This window comes from Cynoglossus semilaevis, chromosome Z, assembly GCF_000523025.1.
Source record: "Cynoglossus semilaevis isolate Cse_v1.0 chromosome Z, Cse_v1.0, whole genome shotgun sequence".
Taxonomy (NCBI): domain Eukaryota; kingdom Metazoa; phylum Chordata; class Actinopteri; order Pleuronectiformes; family Cynoglossidae; genus Cynoglossus; species Cynoglossus semilaevis.
In genome coordinates, this window is record NC_024328.1 from 5,620,379 (window position 1) to 5,641,003 (window position 20,625).

The following is a 20,625-nucleotide window of genomic DNA, read 5'->3' on the forward strand; positions in this document are numbered from 1 at the left end:
GAGAGAGAGAGAGAGAGAGTTATCCACGCCGGGCGTTCGATTCCGTACTGCTGGTGGAAACTGGTTTTACGTCCTACATGGAGAAGCCTGTATATAAAGCCCTTGGCAGCCTGGGAAGGAAACCCCTGGATTTGAAGAGACGCTGAAGTCGACATACACACTCATCACCTGATCATCCACCACACTTTAAGATAGGCAGGGGCGTGCATGCAAAAGCATTTTGGTGGGTGGTCGGGGACATCCCCGAAAAAAACACAGCATTTTATCCATAATGCACATATTGATTTCGCTCCTCATATCAAATATTCCATTAAAAAATCGAACTAACTAAAATATATGCAGCTCATGTTTATAATCATTCGGTTTTCATTTGAATCACATGAACTAAGACACAAAAACCAAGACCGAGGAAATGTGGAAATGTTCTCTGATTTCCATCCCTCCGTCATTTACCGCTTATTTGACTGTTCAGTCAGAATGAATAAAGCCATGTCCGGATAATCTGTACAAACCTGTATGATTTTGGCATGGTGGTGAGCACGTAAATTCCTTTTACATAAAGGAATCGTGTAAAGATTTGCAGCTTTGGCTAACTTATATGATCTGCGCTTCAGAAATTGAATGTGCTTTGCTTTGCGACTATTACTCATAAACGGACTTCAACTGCAGAACCTCCATCTAGTGAATTTGCCATAGTAGCCCCGCTTTAATACCCGAATCACATGGATTTCAAAAGTGTAGTCTTCGCGCCCCCTGGTGCGGTCATATAGGTACAGCAGGCGGGCTGTAAAATAACTGTGTTAATATAGCTCTAAAAATATAAATGAAACTGAATTTCCCCAAATCCACATTAAGCGGGAAGTGTTCAGTTTAGCTCTCACTTTACAAATATTGAAACACTAGATTCACAAAACGAATTCGTTTTTTGTATTTTATAAATCAAGTCGTAGAATACAGTTCTTAGTCAATATGGTACAATAGAACAGTTTCCGCCACCTCATTGCGTCGCCCGTGGTCACATGGCGTTGGTCACCTGACTGTGTGGAGAGCCAAACAACTAAAGATGGCGGCTCACCTCTCATACGGAAGAGTGAATTTAAACATTTTAAGAGAAGCAGTACGAAGAGAACTACGTGAGTTTTTGGACAAATGCGCTGGAACCAAGGTAACGACAATGCTATAGGGAAAACAGCTCAGGCTAACTGATACAGTCCATGCTCCTCCATGACGGGCTCGTCAGCGTCAGCAGCTTGGAGTGATAAAATTGTTAAAATTCATCTGCAAACGACAAATTGGGGACCAGCAACGCTTGAAAGGTTGCCATAAACCATGGCTTTGGCTTCAACGTATTAACATGTCACGTCGCCTCACTGTAAAGGTTATTCGTTTTGAGTTGCGCATCTTTTACAGCCTTTACGAGACGGACGATGCTCAGCCAATGAAATTAGTAAGACAGAGGTGGCTTGGCTAAGGGCGGAAGTAGCCACGGGCTGCAAATAACTGCCTCACTTTACGAAAGCAGGCGATAACTTGGTGGATTTTAAAGTTAGAGACAATAACCAATAGTGTAGTGTTTTATTGTTTCCTGTTTTAAGTTTTTGTTAGACTTGGATAACGGGAAAAGTTGCACAGCACATAAATAAACAACATTAAAATCATTCAGTCACTCTATTGGCATTTAAATAATACTCACGTGAGACATATTTGATTTATACATGCCGGTTGGTTAAGTAGATGCTACGACATAAATTTATAAATCAAAATACATATATTCATATGAAAATCTTAGTGGTTGTGGTATAATTTTTTTGTCCAGTTAAGAAAACTAATTAATATACACAAGGGTCACATCTTGCTTTGTTATTGTTTCTCATAGGCCATTGTCTGGGATGAATATCTGACTGGACCGTTTGGACTCATTGCTCAGTATTCATTACTGAAGGTCTGTATATTATTTTTATTGCTGATGAATAAAGAGCAGTGCATTTCAGATGTTGCATGCAATACATGTATGCTATAGTCTTGCATTTTAACTCAGCTTAAACATATCACTAACTGGTTTTTTTATACCTTTTTACATTTAAAAAATCCTATATGTTTTTTTTTTCAGGTTAAACCTTTACCATATGTTTTAGAATTTAGTTATTTTTGGCTTATAGTTATTCCTGGTATCTTGTTAGAGATGCTTACATTCTTTAGTTGCACTGCACTGCTGGGTTTTGCCATGATAATAAAAGATAATCTGTCCTGTATTTACTGTACATACTCAGCACACCGTTGATTAAAAAATGTTACATATACATATTCTCATATTACATTGACTAATTTTACACTGACACAATACAAATGGTCGAGGTCATGGAAAGACTATGGTGTGCTGTTTTTATGGTTTTTTTTTTTTGTAGGAACATGAAGTGGAAAAGATGTTCACACTCAAAAGTGGCAGACTCCCTGCTGCTGATGTCAAAAACATCATCTTCTTTGTCCGTCCCAAACTGGAGCTTATGGACATCATTGCTGAGAATGTGTTCAGGTGTGTAGCCAGTACTTGCTTCTCACATCACCTCTTTAAATCTGCAGCATGTATGCAGAACAGATGACTCATTCTGAACAGTTTCATTGGGAAACACTGCACAAGACACAAATTAAGAAATTAATTTTAAGCTTCTGTAATACAGAAAATCTACTGCTGACGTATACAGAGTCTGGTGTTTAGTAATTCTTGAATGTTTGTAAAACTATTTATTGACTTTCTTTGTCCATATTAAAACTTTTTTTTTTATTATTGGACCTTCCAGTGAAGATAAACTCCATTCCTCTCGAGACTTCCACATTTTGTTTGTGCCACGACGGAGCATGTTGTGTGAGCAGCGGTTGAAGGAGCAGGGAGTTCTGGGTTCCTTTGTTAACATTGAGGAGTACATCCTGGATCTCATTCCCTTCGATGGAGACCTGCTCTCTATGGAGTATGAAAGTGCTTTCAGGGTGGGTTCCTCACGATCTCATTTCTTACACATTGTGCTGTTATATTATCTATTTATTTTTAAAAAAAAACATAATTTAATAATATAAATTCAATAATTTTATTTTTTATTTCTTTGGGGGGTTTTTCTTGCTGATTTTTCAGGAGTGCTACTTGGAGAACGACCAAACTAGCCTTTATCACACAGCCAAAGGACTCATGACTTTACAGGCCCTGTATGGAACTATTCCACAGATTTATGGCAAAGGAGAATGTGCACGTGTAAGTATAGTGTGCACAGATGTAAAGTAAATAATAATCTGTTTACTGCAGATCATATCAGTCACATCACTAATGACCTCATGGTTATGAGCTGAGCAGCAGGTGGAAACGATGGTGTTGTTTTTTGTTTTTTTTAATGTCTCTCATTTGTTTTCAGCATGTTGCCAATATGATGCTGAGAATGAAGAGAGAGTTTGCAGGAAGCCAGAATCAGATCCTGCCTGTGTTTGACACACTGCTTCTCCTGGACCGTAACATTGACCTGCTCACTCCTCTGGCCACACAGCTCACCTATGAGGGTCTTATCGACGAAATCTATGGAATTAACAATGGTAAGGGTTAAACCACTTTTTTTTTGCTTTTGACTTAAGTAATACATTTTAGCATATCCTCCTGAGCCTTTCAAAGGTTTGAAAAAAAAAATAAAAAACCTAAATTTAAATTTAATATCACTCTCCCAATCTTGTATTGTTTTTCCTTCTTTCCTTTATTCCAGGTTATGTGAAATTGCCTCCTGAAAAATTTGCTCAGAAAAAACAAGGAGAATCTAGTAAGGATTTGCCCACCGACCCTAAGAAGCTACAGCTAAACTCGGCAGAAGAACTTTATGCTGAAATCAGAGACAAAAACTTTAACGCCGTAGGAGCAGCTCTCAGTAAAAAGGCCAAAATTATCTCTGCTGCTTTTGAGGTTGGTCAGAGACTAAATGTGCATATGTAGAAATTTTCTTACTCCAGTTTCAGTATTTTGTTTTTAGTAATTCAGTTTTGATATTGACTTCTGTCAAACCCATGTTACAGGAACGTCACAATGCTAAAACAGTGGGTGAAATCAAGCAATTTGTGTCTCAGCTGCCTCACATGCAGGCAGCACGAACCTCCTTGGCCAATCATACGTCTGTGGCCGAGCTCATCAAAGACATTACCAGTGAGTTAATTTGACGCTTTCATTCGAAAATGTTGTAACGAGACAGGCATCTTGTTATGAATGCTCTAAGTGAAATGAAATTTTAAAAAGCTATAATAATTAACTGTGTTTGTTTTTCTGTTGCAGCTTCTGAAGCCTTCTTTGATAATCTAACAGTGCAGCAGGAATTCATGACTGGGGTCGACACTGATAAGGTATCCATGTGTGACTGTGTGAAAAGGGCTCGTGCCCCCCACTTTGGAAGAATCTGCCTTAGAGCAGCTTTGAAAAGGATTGGGTGTTAGATTTAGAATGAATGAAGAATTGTATACTCACGTGGGATTTTTTTTCATTCATTTTTTTTTTCAAGGTTAACACTTACATAGAAGATTGCATCGCTCAAAAAGACCCTCTGATCAAGATCCTACGTCTGGTGTGCATGCAGTCTGTCTGCAATAATGGCCTCAAACAGAAGGTGCTGGACTATTACAAGAGGGAGATTCTGCAGGTAAACAAAAATGCAGACACAGAAAGAATCTAAAGAAAAAGAACTTTGTAAACACAAGAGCAAAAGGTCAGGTTAACACTAATCTTGTTTGTTGTTGGTAATCGCTAATCTTTTATATATACTGTACTCTATTTTTACTTTTGTAAGACTTGTTCTGGTTGGTTTACATTTGTTTAATTTAAACACAAACAACAATTAAAAATGACGACAATTTCTTGTTTTTTTCTTTTGTTTTCTTTTTTACACCCTGTGCAGACCTACGGTTTTGAACATATTCTCACACTTAACAACTTAGAGAAGAGCGGACTTTTAAAGCTGCAGACCAGCTCCAGGAACAATTACCCCACAATCAGGAAAACTCTGAAATTGTGGATGGAGGATGCTAATGAACAGGTAGCCATTTTTAACTATAGATATTTTTAATTAAGACATGTTCAAGATTCTGAAGGAGGTAGTGACACTGTTCATTTTTGTCCCTACCTGCTCTAGAACCCCAATGACATCTCCTACGTGTACAGTGGCTATGCTCCACTCAGCATCCGACTGACCCAGTTCCTGGCCAGGCCTGGGTGGAGGAGCATTGAAGAGGTTTTGAAGATGCTTCCAGGACCACTCTTTGAGGAGAGACAACAGCTTCCTGCTGGGCTTCATAAGAAACGTAAGGACTGTGACAAACTGTATTTGTAACATACAGCCTGTAAAAAATCATTGATAAGACCAAAGTTGTCATACCTTTCATCTACGTATTATCTAAGCATCACAAATATTAGTGGTTTGAGGGAGAGATCACTCTCCCCATCTTCCCCTCTCTCTCTCTCTCTTTCTCTTCCCCTTCTCTTTATCGTTCCCTCCCTCTGAGGTTCATCCTGATGTAGGGTTATGAAGATTATAAAGAACAGAATCCATTTTTTCCCAGACCATTGCATCAGTAGTCCAGACAGATATCCAATAAGCTTTGAGATCAGCTGCACACACTCTACTACTTCAATAAATAAATGTATTCAAAACATATTTCCTTTGTTCAGGACCAATTCTATTATGCAGCAACATTTCTTCTCACTGATGTTTGTTTAGTCATTTTATACTTTTATCTCTGATACAGAGCCAGTCTGTACATGTGTGTATCTCAATGGGGGTTGGTGTACATTATGGTAAAGGGGCTGTACTCTACCTCAGGTTGTAAATGCTATCCCTGCCATTGCATTCACATCCTTACTGCAGATAGATGGAGCAAGTCATGTCAGAAAAAGAGCAGAAAAAAAATAGGAAGCGACTGAAAAGGACATGATACTAAATTGTTTGTTTTTGAATAAAAGTGTGATTATGTGGATATAGCCTTGATCTCTTGGTTGTTGGTTGTTCTGTTGCCCACTGCTGAATCCTTGGTCTGGTTGGTCCAGATAAGACCAGGTCTTTGTCCATTTGAAGTGAAATACAGTAGACCAGCAGATTAACAACCATGAGCTAAAACTCTCACAGAAACAATCTGTTGTTTCCCTGTTTTATCAGGTTTTGACAGTGAGGATCAATGTTTTCCTTTCACCTCCCATTCTGCCTGTTAGCTGCTGTTTTTAGGGGATGTGAATAATTAAAGTAAATACACACTCAGTATGAAACGTGCTAATTTAACAGTGTGTTTGGGCCTGAGACAATTGTCTTGTTTCAACATGTCTGAATTATAATGGATTATGGAAGGTGATAATGGAGAACATTGGTCCAGGGAGGTTGGTCCTGGACTAGTTTTTACACCAAACATTATCTTCCTGTTGAGTTCTGTTCTAATCTGCAGGGGCAGAAGTACAGGGAAGGCGTTAGTAATGGAAAGATGACACAAGTCTTTTCACTGTCCTTCAGGTCAGCAGGGGGAGAACCGAATCACACTGGTGTTCTTCCTGGGTGGAGTAACATACGCAGAAATCGCTGCACTTCGTTTCCTTTCTCAAATGGAAGATGGAGGAATGGAATATGTCATTGCCACCACCAAGCTCATCAACGGTACAACGTGGATCAAATCCCTCATGGACAAACCTAAACCTAAGACGCCCTGAGTCTCCTGCTCAAAAACCTGACAACATCAAGCACGTGAATCATCAAACAACATCAATTTGTCTTTGTGTGAGAAACACAGGTGTCTAAATACAGGTATGATGAGGCTCCTAACTTTAAGATTCAGTCTGCTTTATAAATGTAGATTTGAGTCTAGAACCTGCAAATTAAAAAAAAAATTTAAAAAAGTAAAATCTATTTCTGCATCACGAAGACAACCCTTGCATGTAACCTAATATTCACAGGTTCCTGAATGGACAACGCAGTCAGTGTGCATTTTCTGATTTTGTACTTGGATCCTCAGTGTGCAAGTCTGTGATTTAGAAACTGTTCATATGTATGTATGGTTAAAATCTGTGTTAAATTAAAATTAAAAAATATTTTAAAAAAAGGTGTAGCACTTTCACAGTTCGCAGCAACAAACAATATAATGTTTTAGAGTATATCTTCCAACAAGCTTATTTTTCCTAACAAGCAAATTTTATACTTTATATTTAAGTTATTTTATTGCATTAATTTTGTTGAGTAAATTAATATTTGTTTGTTTGTTTTTTTTACTTGATTTTCTTATTTTTGTTCTTTTTTAGCTGCATTACTAATATGTGATACCGTCTCTGGATCAGTTTGGTTACTTTTGGGTTCATCATAGCTACTTAAGCTAATTCTGACCCATCCATCCATTTTCATCCACTTATTTGTTACCGGATCGCAGTCTCTATGACAGCCAGCCAAATCACACTGCACCGTACCAACCCCCCTAAACCTTCCTGCAGGTGGTGAGTCCACTGGAAGGTACCAACCGCCCTAACCGGGATTCGATCTTGCCCAGGAGGTGAACCCTGGGGTTCCACACCAATGACAGATACATTGCCTCTGGGCCAAAGCACCACAATTCTGACCCATACATGCTGAACTCCAACAATGTAATGTATTTACCAAAATTGTTGAAAGACACAAGGTTAGATTTTCCAGAGTACAGTAAGATATTTGAAGGGTATTTGGCCCTGGACTACAGTTACTTTCTTATCCTGACAAATACAAAACTAAAATCCTATATGTTTTTGTAAATTAAATCAGATCATAATCAGTGGGTTTAGGCAGGAGGCATAGAAATCTGAGTGCATCTCTCAGAGCAGTAATGCAGGTCTCTGGAACAGCAATTAGCACTGTAACAGGCTCTCTGATCAGCTGATAATGGCCCTGCACTGTCTGGAGAGCTCAGCCCTCAGCGGCACAGGACTCTGATTAAATTAGGAGGCCATTTGCCTTATGTTCCGGAGGAGGATAAGTGTGCTGCATGAGGATGTATGATCTTTTTTTCAGTCAATATTGTCTCACAGCGAGAACAGAGGGAAGACCTGCTGCTGACAGCACTCAGCAGAGATACAGTAACAATGCTGAACTCTGCACACTGGGCTACATCCATGCTGATTTCCTACACTTTGATTGGACTTAATGAAATTCTGTGTTCTGTAATAGTGGCTTTGACAGACAAAAATCATACAGTGCAGTTTGTGTCTTTGAGGAGCAGGTGCACCAAGGACTTAAACTCCCTCATTAGATCAGTCCCAGGAGATTGAAATCATTGTGATCACTCAGTGCATCCCTCTTAGCTCCTCCTCTGTCAGAAGAGCTTGGAAACGCTTAAGGCGACACAACAACTTGGACCTGAGAACTGGAAACACAGAGTACACTTTCTGATCCGCTCCTGCTCCTGTAACACTAAGGTACAGTAAGAATGGATTTTATCTAGTTTGGTGATGTTTAGATTTGGTTTGTATCAGTTTATACTGTATTTTATAAAAGGACCATCATCTTTTCAGGTCAGCTTAGGATTTAACTTACGTGGTCTGAGAAAGTACCAGTGCAGAAAGTTGTTTCTGCAAATACTTGAAACAAATTATTGAAGGAATACAACAGGTGTTTTATTATTAGCAGATCAATATGGTTCCCTTTTACTCTAATTCACATAAATTATTAACAAGGCCTTAAGGCATCTTTTTGGCTACAAGCAAATCAATACACCTAGAAAACACACATTAAATAATTTATAGTGTTACAAGAGTGTATTACATTTTAATCTACAAAATGAAAGGAGTTTGTCATCAAATAATTTAAGTGTTCTAGCTGAAACATTATACAATTTGTTTTGGATTTGGATGTAGTGTGACTAGTGTTGCACTTTAGCAAAAGCTCCCCAGAACACACATTAACACTTATTTCGTATTTATTTATTTAGGATTTCCACCTGTCGTGTACAAGGTTCTGGGTTTGATCCAACATATTGTAGTCTCCAGTCCCAGATTGTGTGGCATCAGGAATGGAACCAGGTTTAAAAACTCAAATATGAGAAATAACGTTTCTGATTACTAGACAGCTCAGTTTTGAATTATTACATATATAGTTTTGTCTTCAGGTTGTAAAAGTGCTAAAACCCCAGTCTTGTGTTATACCAGTAAACTGACTGCACAATTGTCAATAATGAACCACAATTGGAACATTAGCATAAAAAATAAAGTAGGTTGGAACCTACAAAAATTCTTTTTTATTTAAATTGTCTCATTTATCAGAGAGTTTGTTGAAGAAGAAGAATCAAGTGTTTTCTGTAAAACCTATAGGTAATTGGCATGATTCATGTTTTAAAAAAAAACCTAACAGTTATCACACAGATTGTAAAGGAGGAACTCTGAAGGGAGTTTATGAACATGTTTACTGTAGTTTAGCTAAGTTTGGTTGCAGAGATCATTTAGTAGCTCATAGCCTCAGTCAGTTTTTCGAGGTTCTGTGTCATGAATAAACTACGTTGTTCCAGACTTACACATTTGATGAATCAGAACCTGCACAATGAAAGTTAAGCAGATAATATCTTTTATCCTGTTTTATGTGCATTGAAATTATACTTGTCACCATTATTTGATCTTTTTACTTTACAAAATTGACTTGAGGTTAAATACACTAGAATTTCTTAGTAATAAACATGTGTCTTTATCAAAAGTAGCCAAAAGTAACTACAAAAATGTCAAAATATACGCTTAGCATAGACACGGAATACCGTACATAAACCTAAAGGAGGCTAAAGATGGCCCAAGATTGTATTATAAATATTGTCTGATTTATTGTCATTGAAAAGAGGTTTATTTGTGTTCTGACAGTATGGGTCGAGGTGAGAACATGGGTCACATGGCTCAACCTGGTCTCAGAAAGGAAACAGGGCAACAAATGTTTCTGGAGGTGGAGCCGCTCTTCATCCGCTTCCTGCGGACATTCAAAGAAGTCCTCAAATTTGTACTCTTCAGCTACACAGTACTGTTTGGGGCTCTGCTTCTTGCCAGGTGGACCACATACTTCATGGTGGGGAAGTGAATAAAAAGAGACTGATGATTGTAAAAGAATGAGCTGGTTCTCAAACGCAATGCTCTTTCAGACATTCCAGGGAATTGTGGCCTATGCAGTTGCTTAAAAGTATTGTCAATCAAAGATTAACACATTTATATGTTTAGTTCTGTGTCTCCCACTATGCTTCAGCATTTACACATTTGTCTATATTTGTGTCGAGTATTGTCAAGTCAGTTACACTGCTCAGCTCCATTGTAACTCTAATTCTGGTTACTTTTTATTGATTGTATTCGTTGGCAATGCATTAAATGTGCAATATGAAATGTGTGTGTTGTTGATTCAGAGATGTTTTGATTATAATTACAAAAAATGTCTGACAAAAAGCAAAAAATAAATCAAAGGAATAAATTAACGAATTAATTAATTAAAGAAAAAAGTCAATTAATGTAATTACGCTAGATTTTCTATCAGGGTTGCACTGCACTTTTATAGATATGCTGCTTTAATTGAAACATGTTTTAAACAAACTGTATGTAATAAGGCAGCATTCAAATAAACTATATGCAACAGTGAACGGACTTAATTTAAAGTGTGTTTCAAGGAACGTAATGTGATTCACTTTAAAGAAAATAAACCAAATCAAGATCATAATTTTTACGTTTTATTAAATACATGCTCGCTTCCTGTTTAGCGAAGTTCGTTTTTATTCTATGACAAATTGCGCCCGGGCGGGGTTTAATATCTACGCATTGTTTTAAAGAAATCCTTTCGAATTTACATAAAAGGTGAAATGCGCTTTACAACAGCTAATCAACCGTTTTTGTATTCAGGAAAAAGAACTTTAACAGTGACTGTTTGTCGGTCAAACGGAAACACCGCCCGACAATTGCACTATCCGTGTTAAAGTTGCCTATCGCTACCTAGAGTGCGCCATTTTGAAAGTGAAATGCAGCTGTGAGGGAGAAGTAAAGCGGAGGAGAAAAGAGAAAATCTTAAAGTTAAATAGAGAAGTCGGGAAGACACCCAAATAAGTTATTTTTTTCACTTGCTTTGTAGTTTAATTCTGAAACGTCTGAATTCACCCAGGCCCGGAAGTTGTGCGGAGTGAGAAACAGCTCAGCCCGCTTCATTCCTTCACTGTTCATCGTTCGGAACCAAACACCAGAGTCGGGTCAGATTAAGTCCAGGGACGAAACCTGCAGTAAAGTGTTTGAAGCGCGATATGGCAGGTAAATTAGAAAGAACGTAAGCGATGTTTATTTGGTCAAAACGTGTGCAAAATGCTGCTGGTGTTATTTACCTGTGGGCTAACGTTAGCTATGACACTTTCGATATTCGGGTTACCCGAACACCAGGAACAATAACTGGAAAAGTACTGATAATTACATGTCATTTAAAATGTAACGTTTGAATTTTTTTACATGCGCAACTTTCCCGATTTTACGGCACTTGTCTCAGCCCTTCAGGGCAAACGCTTGTTCCCACAAATCACATCGAAATACTGTATCTTTTGGATAAATTAAATCACTTTTGTGTGTTATGAAAAAGTGCAAAAAACACATTTTTTTAATTAACGAGAAGCCGGAAATATCTCATGAAACATCTTTACTGGTACAAACGGCGAAAAGTGTACATTGATAGAATAAAACGATGTAGTTAGGGAAAAAGAAATAGATACAACCAAACAGTCAAAGAAAATTGTCTCGACAATTTAAATTTCACTAAATACATTTCTGTGAGATTAAGAAATGTATTTTCAGACCTTGTATTTACACGGTTTTTAAAATAAAAGTCATAGATATCAGTAAGTATCAGTCATATTTTATTGTCAGGGGAGTATACCTAAATTCCATTGTTTAACCAATGTCACTAAAGTAACATTCCAAGATTTTTTTTTTCTAATTGCCATTGTGCTCGTTTCCCTCTGCGTGGAGTAGCTATCTATTATTATTATAATATTATGTTCTTTTGTATTAGCAGGCTATTATTGTCATCTTCTGTGTTAAAGGTTGGGTGTTTTTCTAACAGGGTCCAGTGATGGGAATGATGAAGTTCAGTGGTGCTTCTCCCAAGTCAAAGGAACAATAGATGATGATATTGCTGAAGGTATGTTGCTGTGAAGAATGCAAAGGAGTTGCTTTAATAATAAATAGATTAATGTTTGTGCTTCTTGTGGGACTAGCTTAAATATGTGATATACAATGAATGTATGTAGAAAATGTAAAAAGGTAAATAGAAATGTAACAATTTTGATATGTCTAAAAGCACGCAGTAATTTAGGTCTACATGTGTGTTTATTAAGGAGAGCGTTTTGAATTTAGGAAGATGCTTCTTCGCAGTAGTGTGTATATTCTAGCTTATCACATACAAATTTCTTTGAGCTCTCAGCTTTGAGCTTTGGCCAAATGAGAGTTGAGAAGCTGAATAATCAGATGAAAACATAAACATATAATCAAGCCCAGATAATATGCACTGAAGTAAAGAACTCTTTAGGTTTACTTTTTGGTCTGTGATGTGGCACTCTCTGGGTGTCCTGTTATAAGCTGGTAAAACTCAAAGAGCCATTATCTATATCAGTCAGTTAGAGACAAACTGAGTTTTAACTGTCAAGTTTGTCTTTCAATAAGCTTGAATAATTCAAAATATGTGTCAGTTTTTTAAAATATCAGCTAATGCAGTAACATTTGACTACCAGTAAGTAGACACACACACATGTCCTGAAGACCAGTGTTTACAGTACATGCTGACTTAGTTTTGTGTAAAGCAGTGTTTATTTACAGTAAGCTTTTCCTGAGATGTAGTATAAAACTTTGAGCCTCTCTTTGTGTCAACAGTATAAAGGAATACAGTTCAAAGGCTGACATTCTGGAGACAGAAGACAAAAAGTATTTAGTTATCTGTTTTAGCTAATGACTCTTGTGATCCTGCAGGTCTTATACCTTACACCTGCACAGATCGCCAGAATACTTTTAGTGCCTTGAACACTGTGTAGGTATCAATTGTACTGATCTGAAGTGGTTAAAATGCTACTTAAAGTAAGACTTGATATCTCTTCTTCCTCTCAATTAATAACATTTTTCAAGTGGAGTCCCCCAAGGCTACATTCTTGGTCCTCTCTTTCTCACTCTGTATATGTTCCCCCTGAGTGTGATTAGTCAGAGTTCCCAAAGGGTATTAAAGCATGACTGGAACCAAACTTTTTTAAATTTAAAAATAACATAGTAGATGTTATAACTTGACGGTAGTACCAGCAACATGGGATTCCGTCGATACATCAACACCACAGTAACAAAGCCTTTCTAGATTTTACAGCAGTTACAAATGGACTTTCTTTCCTGTAGTTTTTTTTAAGTTGTTTTTTTTTCATTCATTGTCATCATGTTTTTGTGTATCTTTGAAGTTAACTTATTTATATTTGTACTGCATAACAAATTTTGTAAAACTGTTTTAATGTGCGACCTAAATTACATTGGATAGGATTGGATAGGATAACACTCCATTACAGTTTTTCTATTAATTTTTTTTCCGTATAAATGCTGAAATTTTCAATGTCTATTTTTGACCTTGATATGACAGTGGTGTCATATCAAGTGCTGTTCTGTAAACAGAGATTAATTGTTAGTCAGTTACAGACACTACTTTACTTCTCTATGTGTGGTAGCACTGTCTGTTATGAACAAACTTAAATCAGTAAAATACAAAATTATCCAGAGGGTTATTTTTTAAAAAGGCATTGCAAAAATATTTTTATACAAAATTGCATTAGTTCTGGGCTACTGTATAATTATTCTGTGCCTAATGAATGCAGACCTACAGTAAATAATTTAAAGCAAACTAATGTGATAAAATTGTAACAACTTCAAATATGCTCACAGCTGACATCATTTCTACGGTGGAGTTCAACCACTCTGGGGAGCTACTGGCCACTGGGGACAAAGGAGGCCGAGTTGTCATCTTTCAACAGAAACCTGAGGTAAGTTTTGATCATGTATTTGATACTACTGTTTAGTGCAAGGTTTTTTTTATTATTGGCTAAGAACAACTTAACCTAGAGTTAAGTTGATGTTATAAGCCTTTAGAGGCTATCTTGCTTTTGGTTGTACTTGGCTGAAACCTTACAGTTAAACATGTCAGGGGTTTAGACTGTCCTAACTGACACCACAGCCTAGAACTGCTCAGTTGAGTGTTTTTGATTTTAAAAAACTTTTTATGCTGTTTTTGCACTAGCATCTAATACAGTATCTGCTGTGCAGTGACAGTAGTTTTTCCTTTCCTGTTTCTTAGAGTAAGAATCTGCCACAGCGCAGAGGAGAATACAATGTTTACAGCACGTTCCAGAGTCATGAACCAGAGTTTGACTACCTGAAAAGCCTTGAGATTGAGGAGAAGATCAACAAGATCCGATGGCTGCCGCAAAAAAATGCAGCACATTTTCTTTTGTCCACAAATGGTTAGTAAACAAAATTTACACACTGGAAAAACAAGAGAATTGTTCTTTCTGCTAAGTTGTGGTCTGTTGACACTTAAATACCATCACACCTGAATTGACAGCTACAACTTGTTTTTCTGCCTTAATATCAGACAAAACCATAAAGCTGTGGAAAATTAGTGAGCGTGACAAGAGGCCAGAGGGCTACAATCTGAAGGAAGAAGATGGAAGATATAGAAATGCCAGTTCTGTCACATCACTGCGGGTTTGTACTGTTACACTTAAACTTGTTTCTGCTCTGGAAAGTTTTCAAAAATGAGTAAAGTACAGAGACTTATGTGGGCTTACAATAGGGCATTGACAACTTTTGAATTTTTTTTTTCATGTTGACTAATCTGATAATAAAGTCGATGTCAAGCCGATGAATAATTTATTACGTCATCACATTAGCAGAATACGCAGTACACAGATGCATGTCCCATAGTAGACAATCAGCCCTCCATTCTCCATTACTTTATAATGAAGAGCACACAGCAATAAGTTGTTCTATCAGCTCTCAGTGAGATGCTCATATATATGGTCACTTTTTTACCCTTAGCGCCATAACAGTTTTGTCCACTAGGACGGACTTCACAGTCTGTTCACGTAGCCACACAGTTTTCCTTCCAAACGCCTAAGCACTAAGTCCAACTTTTTTATGTCTGATAGTGATACTGCAACCGATACCATTCTGACATCTTCTTTTCTCCTCCAGCATGCTACAGGCTTCTGTTGCTGAGGCGATAGGGTCTCTGTTTACAGCATGTCACGCAAAGTTAAGTTGAGCATTTGAGCTTAGGTATTGGATCGGACATGCAAAGGTTGTTTTATTTGATGTTCAATCTTGAAATTCGGACCAATATCGGACCAATACAGATTATGGGATTGAGTCATCTCTAGATGGGCGGTTTGGTGTGTTTGCAGAGTAATGTTACCACCCATTTTTTTAAGTGATTATGAGCTGGTTAGGTTGATGTTAAAATATCGAATAGACAATCAGAGGTAAAGAGCATTGGCTTGTCTAACCATTTTTCTGTCAATGCCCTAGTTCACAGCACTTCCTGTTTAGATTTGGTTTTAAGATCTAGTGTTTCATGGTTTCATTTTATGCCATATTTTTTAAATGGACAACTAATACCCATTTACCTGTTAACTGTCATCTGTACAGCAGTATAGTCTTCACTAAAATGATCCTAGATTCAGTTGTCATCTTCAGGTACCAGTATTTAAACCCATGGACTTGATGGTTGAAGCCAGCCCCAGACGAGTGTTTGCCAACGCACACACTTACCATATCAACTCCATCTCCGTCAACAGTGACTGTGAAACCTATCTGTCTGCAGATGACCTGCGGGTTAATCTGTGGCATTGGGAGATCAATGATCGGAGCTTCAGTATCCTTTTGGTTCTCTTGAGAGATTGACCAATATTAAGGTCAGAAGGCACTACTTTTCCAGTCACATTCATTCATCTGTTTCTCTGGGTTTCTGGGTCTGTTTTGGCTGGGTAAAACACTCATCATATCTAAAGTTTTCAAAGTCTGTTGATCTTAGCGACTCCTCTTCAGATATTGTGGATATAAAACCTGACAACATGGAAGATCTGACAGAGGTAATCACAGCAGCAGAATTTCATCCAAACCAGTGCAACACGTTTGTCTACAGCAGCAGCAAAGGAACCATTCGTATGTGTGACATGAGGACATCTGCACTCTGTGACAACCATGCCAAACGTGAGGCAAACAGTCAATATAAACTGTGTGCTTTATTAACCCGTGTTTTATTATTTCACTTTTTTTTTAATTGTTACATTTTTCTCCACTACTCATGTTGTAGAACAGCTTACTATTGGTGACGTTAATAGCCTTCAAGTTGAACTAATGTACAATTTCATCAGTGTTTGAAGAGCCAGAGGATCCAAACAATCGTTCTTTCTTCTCTGAGATCATCTCATCCATCTCTGACGTAAAGTTCAGTCACAGTGGACGCTACATCATGACCCGTGACTATTTGTCTGTCAAAATCTGGGATCTGAATATGGAGAGCAGACCAGTGGAAACATATCAGGTTTGACATTCATTTCTGGTTTCTATTCTTTGGTGTTGGATGAAATTTAACTCTTCATCAACCCAAAAGGAGTGTTCTTGGGAATTCTACCTTCCATGATTTTACATGTATTTCAATAAAGCTAATACTCCAAATGTCTTTTGTAAACAGGTGCATGACTATTTCAGGAGTAAGTTGTGTTCTCTATATGAAAATGACTGCATCTTTGACAAGTTTGAGTGCTGTTGGAATGGAAATGACAGGTAAGTCGATGCTTCTTTTCCAACTCAATAATGAAGCAATAATAGATTAATCTGTGCTCTGTAAATTTGAGCATTACAACCAATAGTGAACATCCTTCGAGGGTAAACTACTATGCTAATGTTGCCCATTGTGAAAATGAGCTTGAGACCCCAGTGTCGACTTCCTGACATGCAATAGTAATGTGTATGAGTGTCTGACACTGAAAGGTTTAACTAAAAGTTTAAATCCATTTGTTTCAGTTAATCCCAGTTCCTTTAATGTTTTAAAAAACTAAAAATGATTAGTTAAATATAACTTTATAAGTGTAATTGTCTCCCTGCTTCCAGCGTGGTGATGACTGGCTCCTACAACAACTTCTTCAGAATGTTTGATCGAGGCTATCGACAGGATGTTATATTAGAGGCATCACGAGATAACTGTAAGCCTCGATCAGTCCTGAAACCGCGTAAAGTAAGCTCAGGTGGGAAGCGCAAAAAAGATGAAATCAGCGTAGACAGTCTAGACTTTAACAAGAAAATCCTGCACACAGCCTGGCATCCTTTGGACAACATCATTGCTGTGGCCACCACCAACAATCTCTATATATTCCAGGATAAAGTCAACTAGAAAGTCAACTTAAGGGTTCAGGTCATATTTTCAGCTGCCATTTCTCCATACACACACTGTTAACAGTGTCTTATTTGGTCTGATATGAAAACTGTAGAGCTAAGAACCAAATAACTACTCTGTGGTTGAAACTGTAAATACCAAATACCTAGCTTTTAGGAGTCTGGTCCTTTTAGGGAGACATTATTTTAAATGGAGATGTGTGTCGGTCACTAAGGAAGTTGATACAACTGTGGTGAATCACTTCATTTAGTATGTAACACTGTAACTCCAGTACTTTTAAATCAGACAAAAATAAAGACTCTACTTGTTTTTTGATGTACCGTTAGGACAGTTGTCTTTAGTGCAAGTATATTTTTGTATCTGGTGTTTTTATCAACGTGCCAAGTGTTCTCCTTCTGTCTTTGTCTCTCTAAACCTGGTCAGACATGCAATAAACTGTTTTCAGAAGTCTTCCGTCTTTCCCTGTTTGGTGGCAGTGGTAATTATCACTGTTATATTACCTGAATACAGTGATCAGTGAATGTACAAAAACATTTTAGAAGTAAATCATTTTGTATTGTGAAAGCTTTTCGAAAAATCACTTCTGTTTTGTTTTTTTTCTTTTCTATTTACCTGAAACTTCTTTGTTCTTTGTGGCCATCCACTCAATCTTAGTCACATTTTTTTTAGGTCTTTTTGATAAAAACATGTCAGTTTTGTAGATTATAATTAAATTAAAAATAGATAATAAAATATAAGGGCAAAGCAGTGGGCCTGGACACTACATGTGATTTACAGCAGAATCACTAAATCCCCAGTTTGTAAAATTATTTCCTTTGTGTGAAAACGAAAAAGAAAAGGGAATTAGAACAGATTCTTTTGATACGACAGAAAGTGATGCCATTATAGTCTGATCACTGTGGTTTCTTTTGCTCTTTATTTCAGTCAGGGAGGTCGTCTTTGAGGCTCAGGAATTGTTGTAGAATTAATTTAATTTAATTTGGGTCTTAGCTCTAGCAGATGATGTATTAAAGGTGCAGTTTTTGACACCGACTCTGCTACTTCTATGAATTAGCCTGAGCAGAGGACTCTCTCTTACAATGGTATTGCCGTGGTTTTCAAATGTCAAATGGTTTTTGATTGTGATTACTCAAGAAGTTTGTATTGCCACTACATTTGTTTTCATAAGCACTGCCACTGGTATTTTTTAAATATACCAATGATATGTCTACATACTCTTTAACCTGGATTACATTATCCAGTTTCTCCTGTGCCATTGTTTTTTTTAAAAAAAAAAAACATTTTTAGCTGCTGTGTAATTTAATGAGAACTATTTTAACTGTTGTTAATTATTAAAAAAACAAAATCATTGTCTCTGTAAAAGGTGTTAAAGTCATTTTTGGCACAGTCAGTGGTTATTGTATAAAATGTTTTCTTTTTCTCTGCTGTGAAACAGGTTGAGCTCTAAGGTGTTATATGTTTAAGTAGATTTTGTAAAGCACTAGATTGCAGGTGAATTTGTTTTACTATTGGGTGTAGTGGGCACGAGAAGTCTCAGATATTTGTCGTCTCTGTGTTGGTGCTGAGTTTGCCTGTGGCAGCATCAACATGTTTGCTTTATTTCAGAGTTGTTTTCTGTTTACTGTTTCAGAGTTAATGGTTTAATAAAGTCTGATGTTTGGTAAAACTGTTCTTAAAATGAAAAATCTATACAGACTATAAAATTTAAGGATGCTGTGGCCAATCTTGTGCAAACACCAAAGGTTTCTGGTTCTAGAACTTTGTGGTGAAGCAGAAAACACTGCTCAGGGGAATAAACGGCTGGTGTGTGGTCACAGTGTCAAACTTTTGATAAGGAAAACTAAAATAAATACTTAAATTAATAAAATGTTAAAGAATTTAGCAAGCATTTTTTTCATCTTCAATTTTTATGAGCCTTTTCAGGCCTGATGTTAACAATCTTCAATCTTCCTGTTCTAACAAGACGAATGAATGATATTAAAATGTGACACAACATATTTCTGTATTAATGAGGAGACTGGAGATGTTTGTGTTCATTTACATCTGCAGAATAATTCAAATAAAACAATAAAACAGTATGCACCTTTTTATTTTCTTTTTTATCTCTAATAAAGATGTTAGGAGACGTTTGATGTTCATTTCTAATGGCTCACCGTATGGAGTATGCCTTTGTAAAATTGTGAAGATACTTAATAACGTTTTTCAAGCCAGCCACTAGGGTACACGAAGCCGTGTTTATAGTGCCGGTCCCAAGCCCGGATAAATGGTGAGGGTTGCGTCAGGAAGGGCATCCGGCGTAAAACGTTTAGCTAAATCAAATATGCAGATCAATAAAACGATTTCCATACCAGATCGGTCGAGGCCCGGGTTAACAACGACCGCCAACAGTGCCGTTGACCAACAGGGCACTGATGGAAATTGGACTACTGTTGGTCAGAGACAGAGTCAGAGACAGAGAAGAAGAGGAGGGCGTTTGGTTAAGAGAAAAAGAGAAAAGATGAAGAATAGAAGTGTTAGTCTGAAGTTTGGAACTTTGAATGTAGGTACAATGACAGGGAAAAGTAGAGAAGTAGCTGATGTGATGGAGAGAAGAAGAGTAGATATTTTGTGTGTGCAGGAGACCAGGTGGAAGGGCAGTAAGGCTAGAAACATTGGAGGAGACTACAAACTGTTTTATCATGGTTCAGATGGGAAGAGAAATGGAGTAGGGGTGATCCTAAAGGAAGAATATGTAAGAAATGTGGTGGAGGAGAAAAGAGAGTCAGACAGGTTGATGTGTGTGAAGGTAGAAATAGAAGGAGAGATGATTAATGTTGTTGATTAAAGGTGCTAGGTATGTCCTCTGGGCAGAGAAAGGAGGACAAAGAGACCTGGTGCTGGAATGAGGAGATCCAGGAGAGTGTGCAGAGAAAGAGATTAGCGAAGAAGAGATGGGACAGTGACAGAACAGAAGAGAACAGACTGGAGAGAGGACAAGGGAGGTGAAGAGGGAAGTGGCCAAGGCCAAACAAAAGGCATATGAGGAGTTGTACGAGAGTTTGGAAACAAAGGAAGGAGAAAAGGAGTTGTATAGATTGGCGAGACAGAGAAATCAAGCTGGGAAGGATGTGCAGCAGGTGAGGTTGATTAAGGACAGAGAGGGGAATGTGATCACAAGTGAGGAAAGTGTGCTGAGAAGATGGAAGGAATACTTTGAGGA

At 37.5% G+C, this 20,625-nt stretch overlaps 2 protein-coding genes across 2 annotated transcripts; both read left to right on the plus strand.

The window, feature by feature from the left end:
- Window positions 1-1,010: 1,010 nt before the first annotated feature.
- Window positions 1,011-7,086, plus strand: vps33a (VPS33A core subunit of CORVET and HOPS complexes). Its single transcript, XM_008336066.3, has 13 exons — window positions 1,011-1,165; window positions 1,877-1,942; window positions 2,406-2,533; window positions 2,799-2,985; window positions 3,128-3,244; window positions 3,402-3,576; window positions 3,741-3,934; window positions 4,045-4,171; window positions 4,298-4,365; window positions 4,521-4,658; window positions 4,914-5,051; window positions 5,148-5,316; window positions 6,513-7,086. The coding sequence occupies exons 1-13, from the start codon at window positions 1,064-1,066 to the stop codon at window positions 6,704-6,706; spliced, it is 1,803 nt and encodes a 600-aa protein (XP_008334288.1). The 5' UTR covers window positions 1,011-1,063; the 3' UTR covers window positions 6,707-7,086.
- A 3,702-nt stretch (window positions 7,087-10,788) lies between these two features.
- Window positions 10,789-17,876, plus strand: LOC103397702 (serine/threonine-protein phosphatase 2A 55 kDa regulatory subunit B alpha isoform-like). Its single transcript, XM_008336065.3, has 10 exons — window positions 10,789-11,269; window positions 12,069-12,146; window positions 13,916-14,013; window positions 14,325-14,490; window positions 14,622-14,734; window positions 15,725-15,902; window positions 16,076-16,240; window positions 16,405-16,574; window positions 16,725-16,816; window positions 17,144-17,876. Exons 1-10 carry the CDS (start codon window positions 11,263-11,265, stop codon window positions 17,421-17,423), a joined length of 1,347 nt encoding a protein of 448 aa, XP_008334287.1. The 5' UTR covers window positions 10,789-11,262; the 3' UTR covers window positions 17,424-17,876.
- The last annotated feature ends 2,749 nt before the right edge of the window (window positions 17,877-20,625 follow it).

What these genes read in the sequence shown, in the direction of transcription:
- vps33a (XM_008336066.3), top strand. Translation starts at nt 1,064, where the DNA reads ATGGCGGCTCACCTCTCATACGGAAGAGTGAATTTAAACATTTTAAGA. An exon ending in AATCTATGGAATTAACAATG is followed by an intron (nt 3,577 to 3,740) that starts GTAAGGGTTAAA and finishes CCTTTATTCCAG; the next exon opens with GTTATGTGAAATTGCCTCCT. An exon ending in ACAAGAGGGAGATTCTGCAG is followed by an intron (nt 4,659 to 4,913) that starts GTAAACAAAAAT and finishes CACCCTGTGCAG; the next exon opens with ACCTACGGTTTTGAACATAT.
- LOC103397702 (XM_008336065.3), top strand. An exon ending in AGATGATGATATTGCTGAAG is followed by an intron (nt 12,147 to 13,915) that starts GTATGTTGCTGT and finishes ATATGCTCACAG; the next exon opens with CTGACATCATTTCTACGGTG. An exon ending in TTTTCTTTTGTCCACAAATG is followed by an intron (nt 14,491 to 14,621) that starts GTTAGTAAACAA and finishes CCTTAATATCAG; the next exon opens with ACAAAACCATAAAGCTGTGG.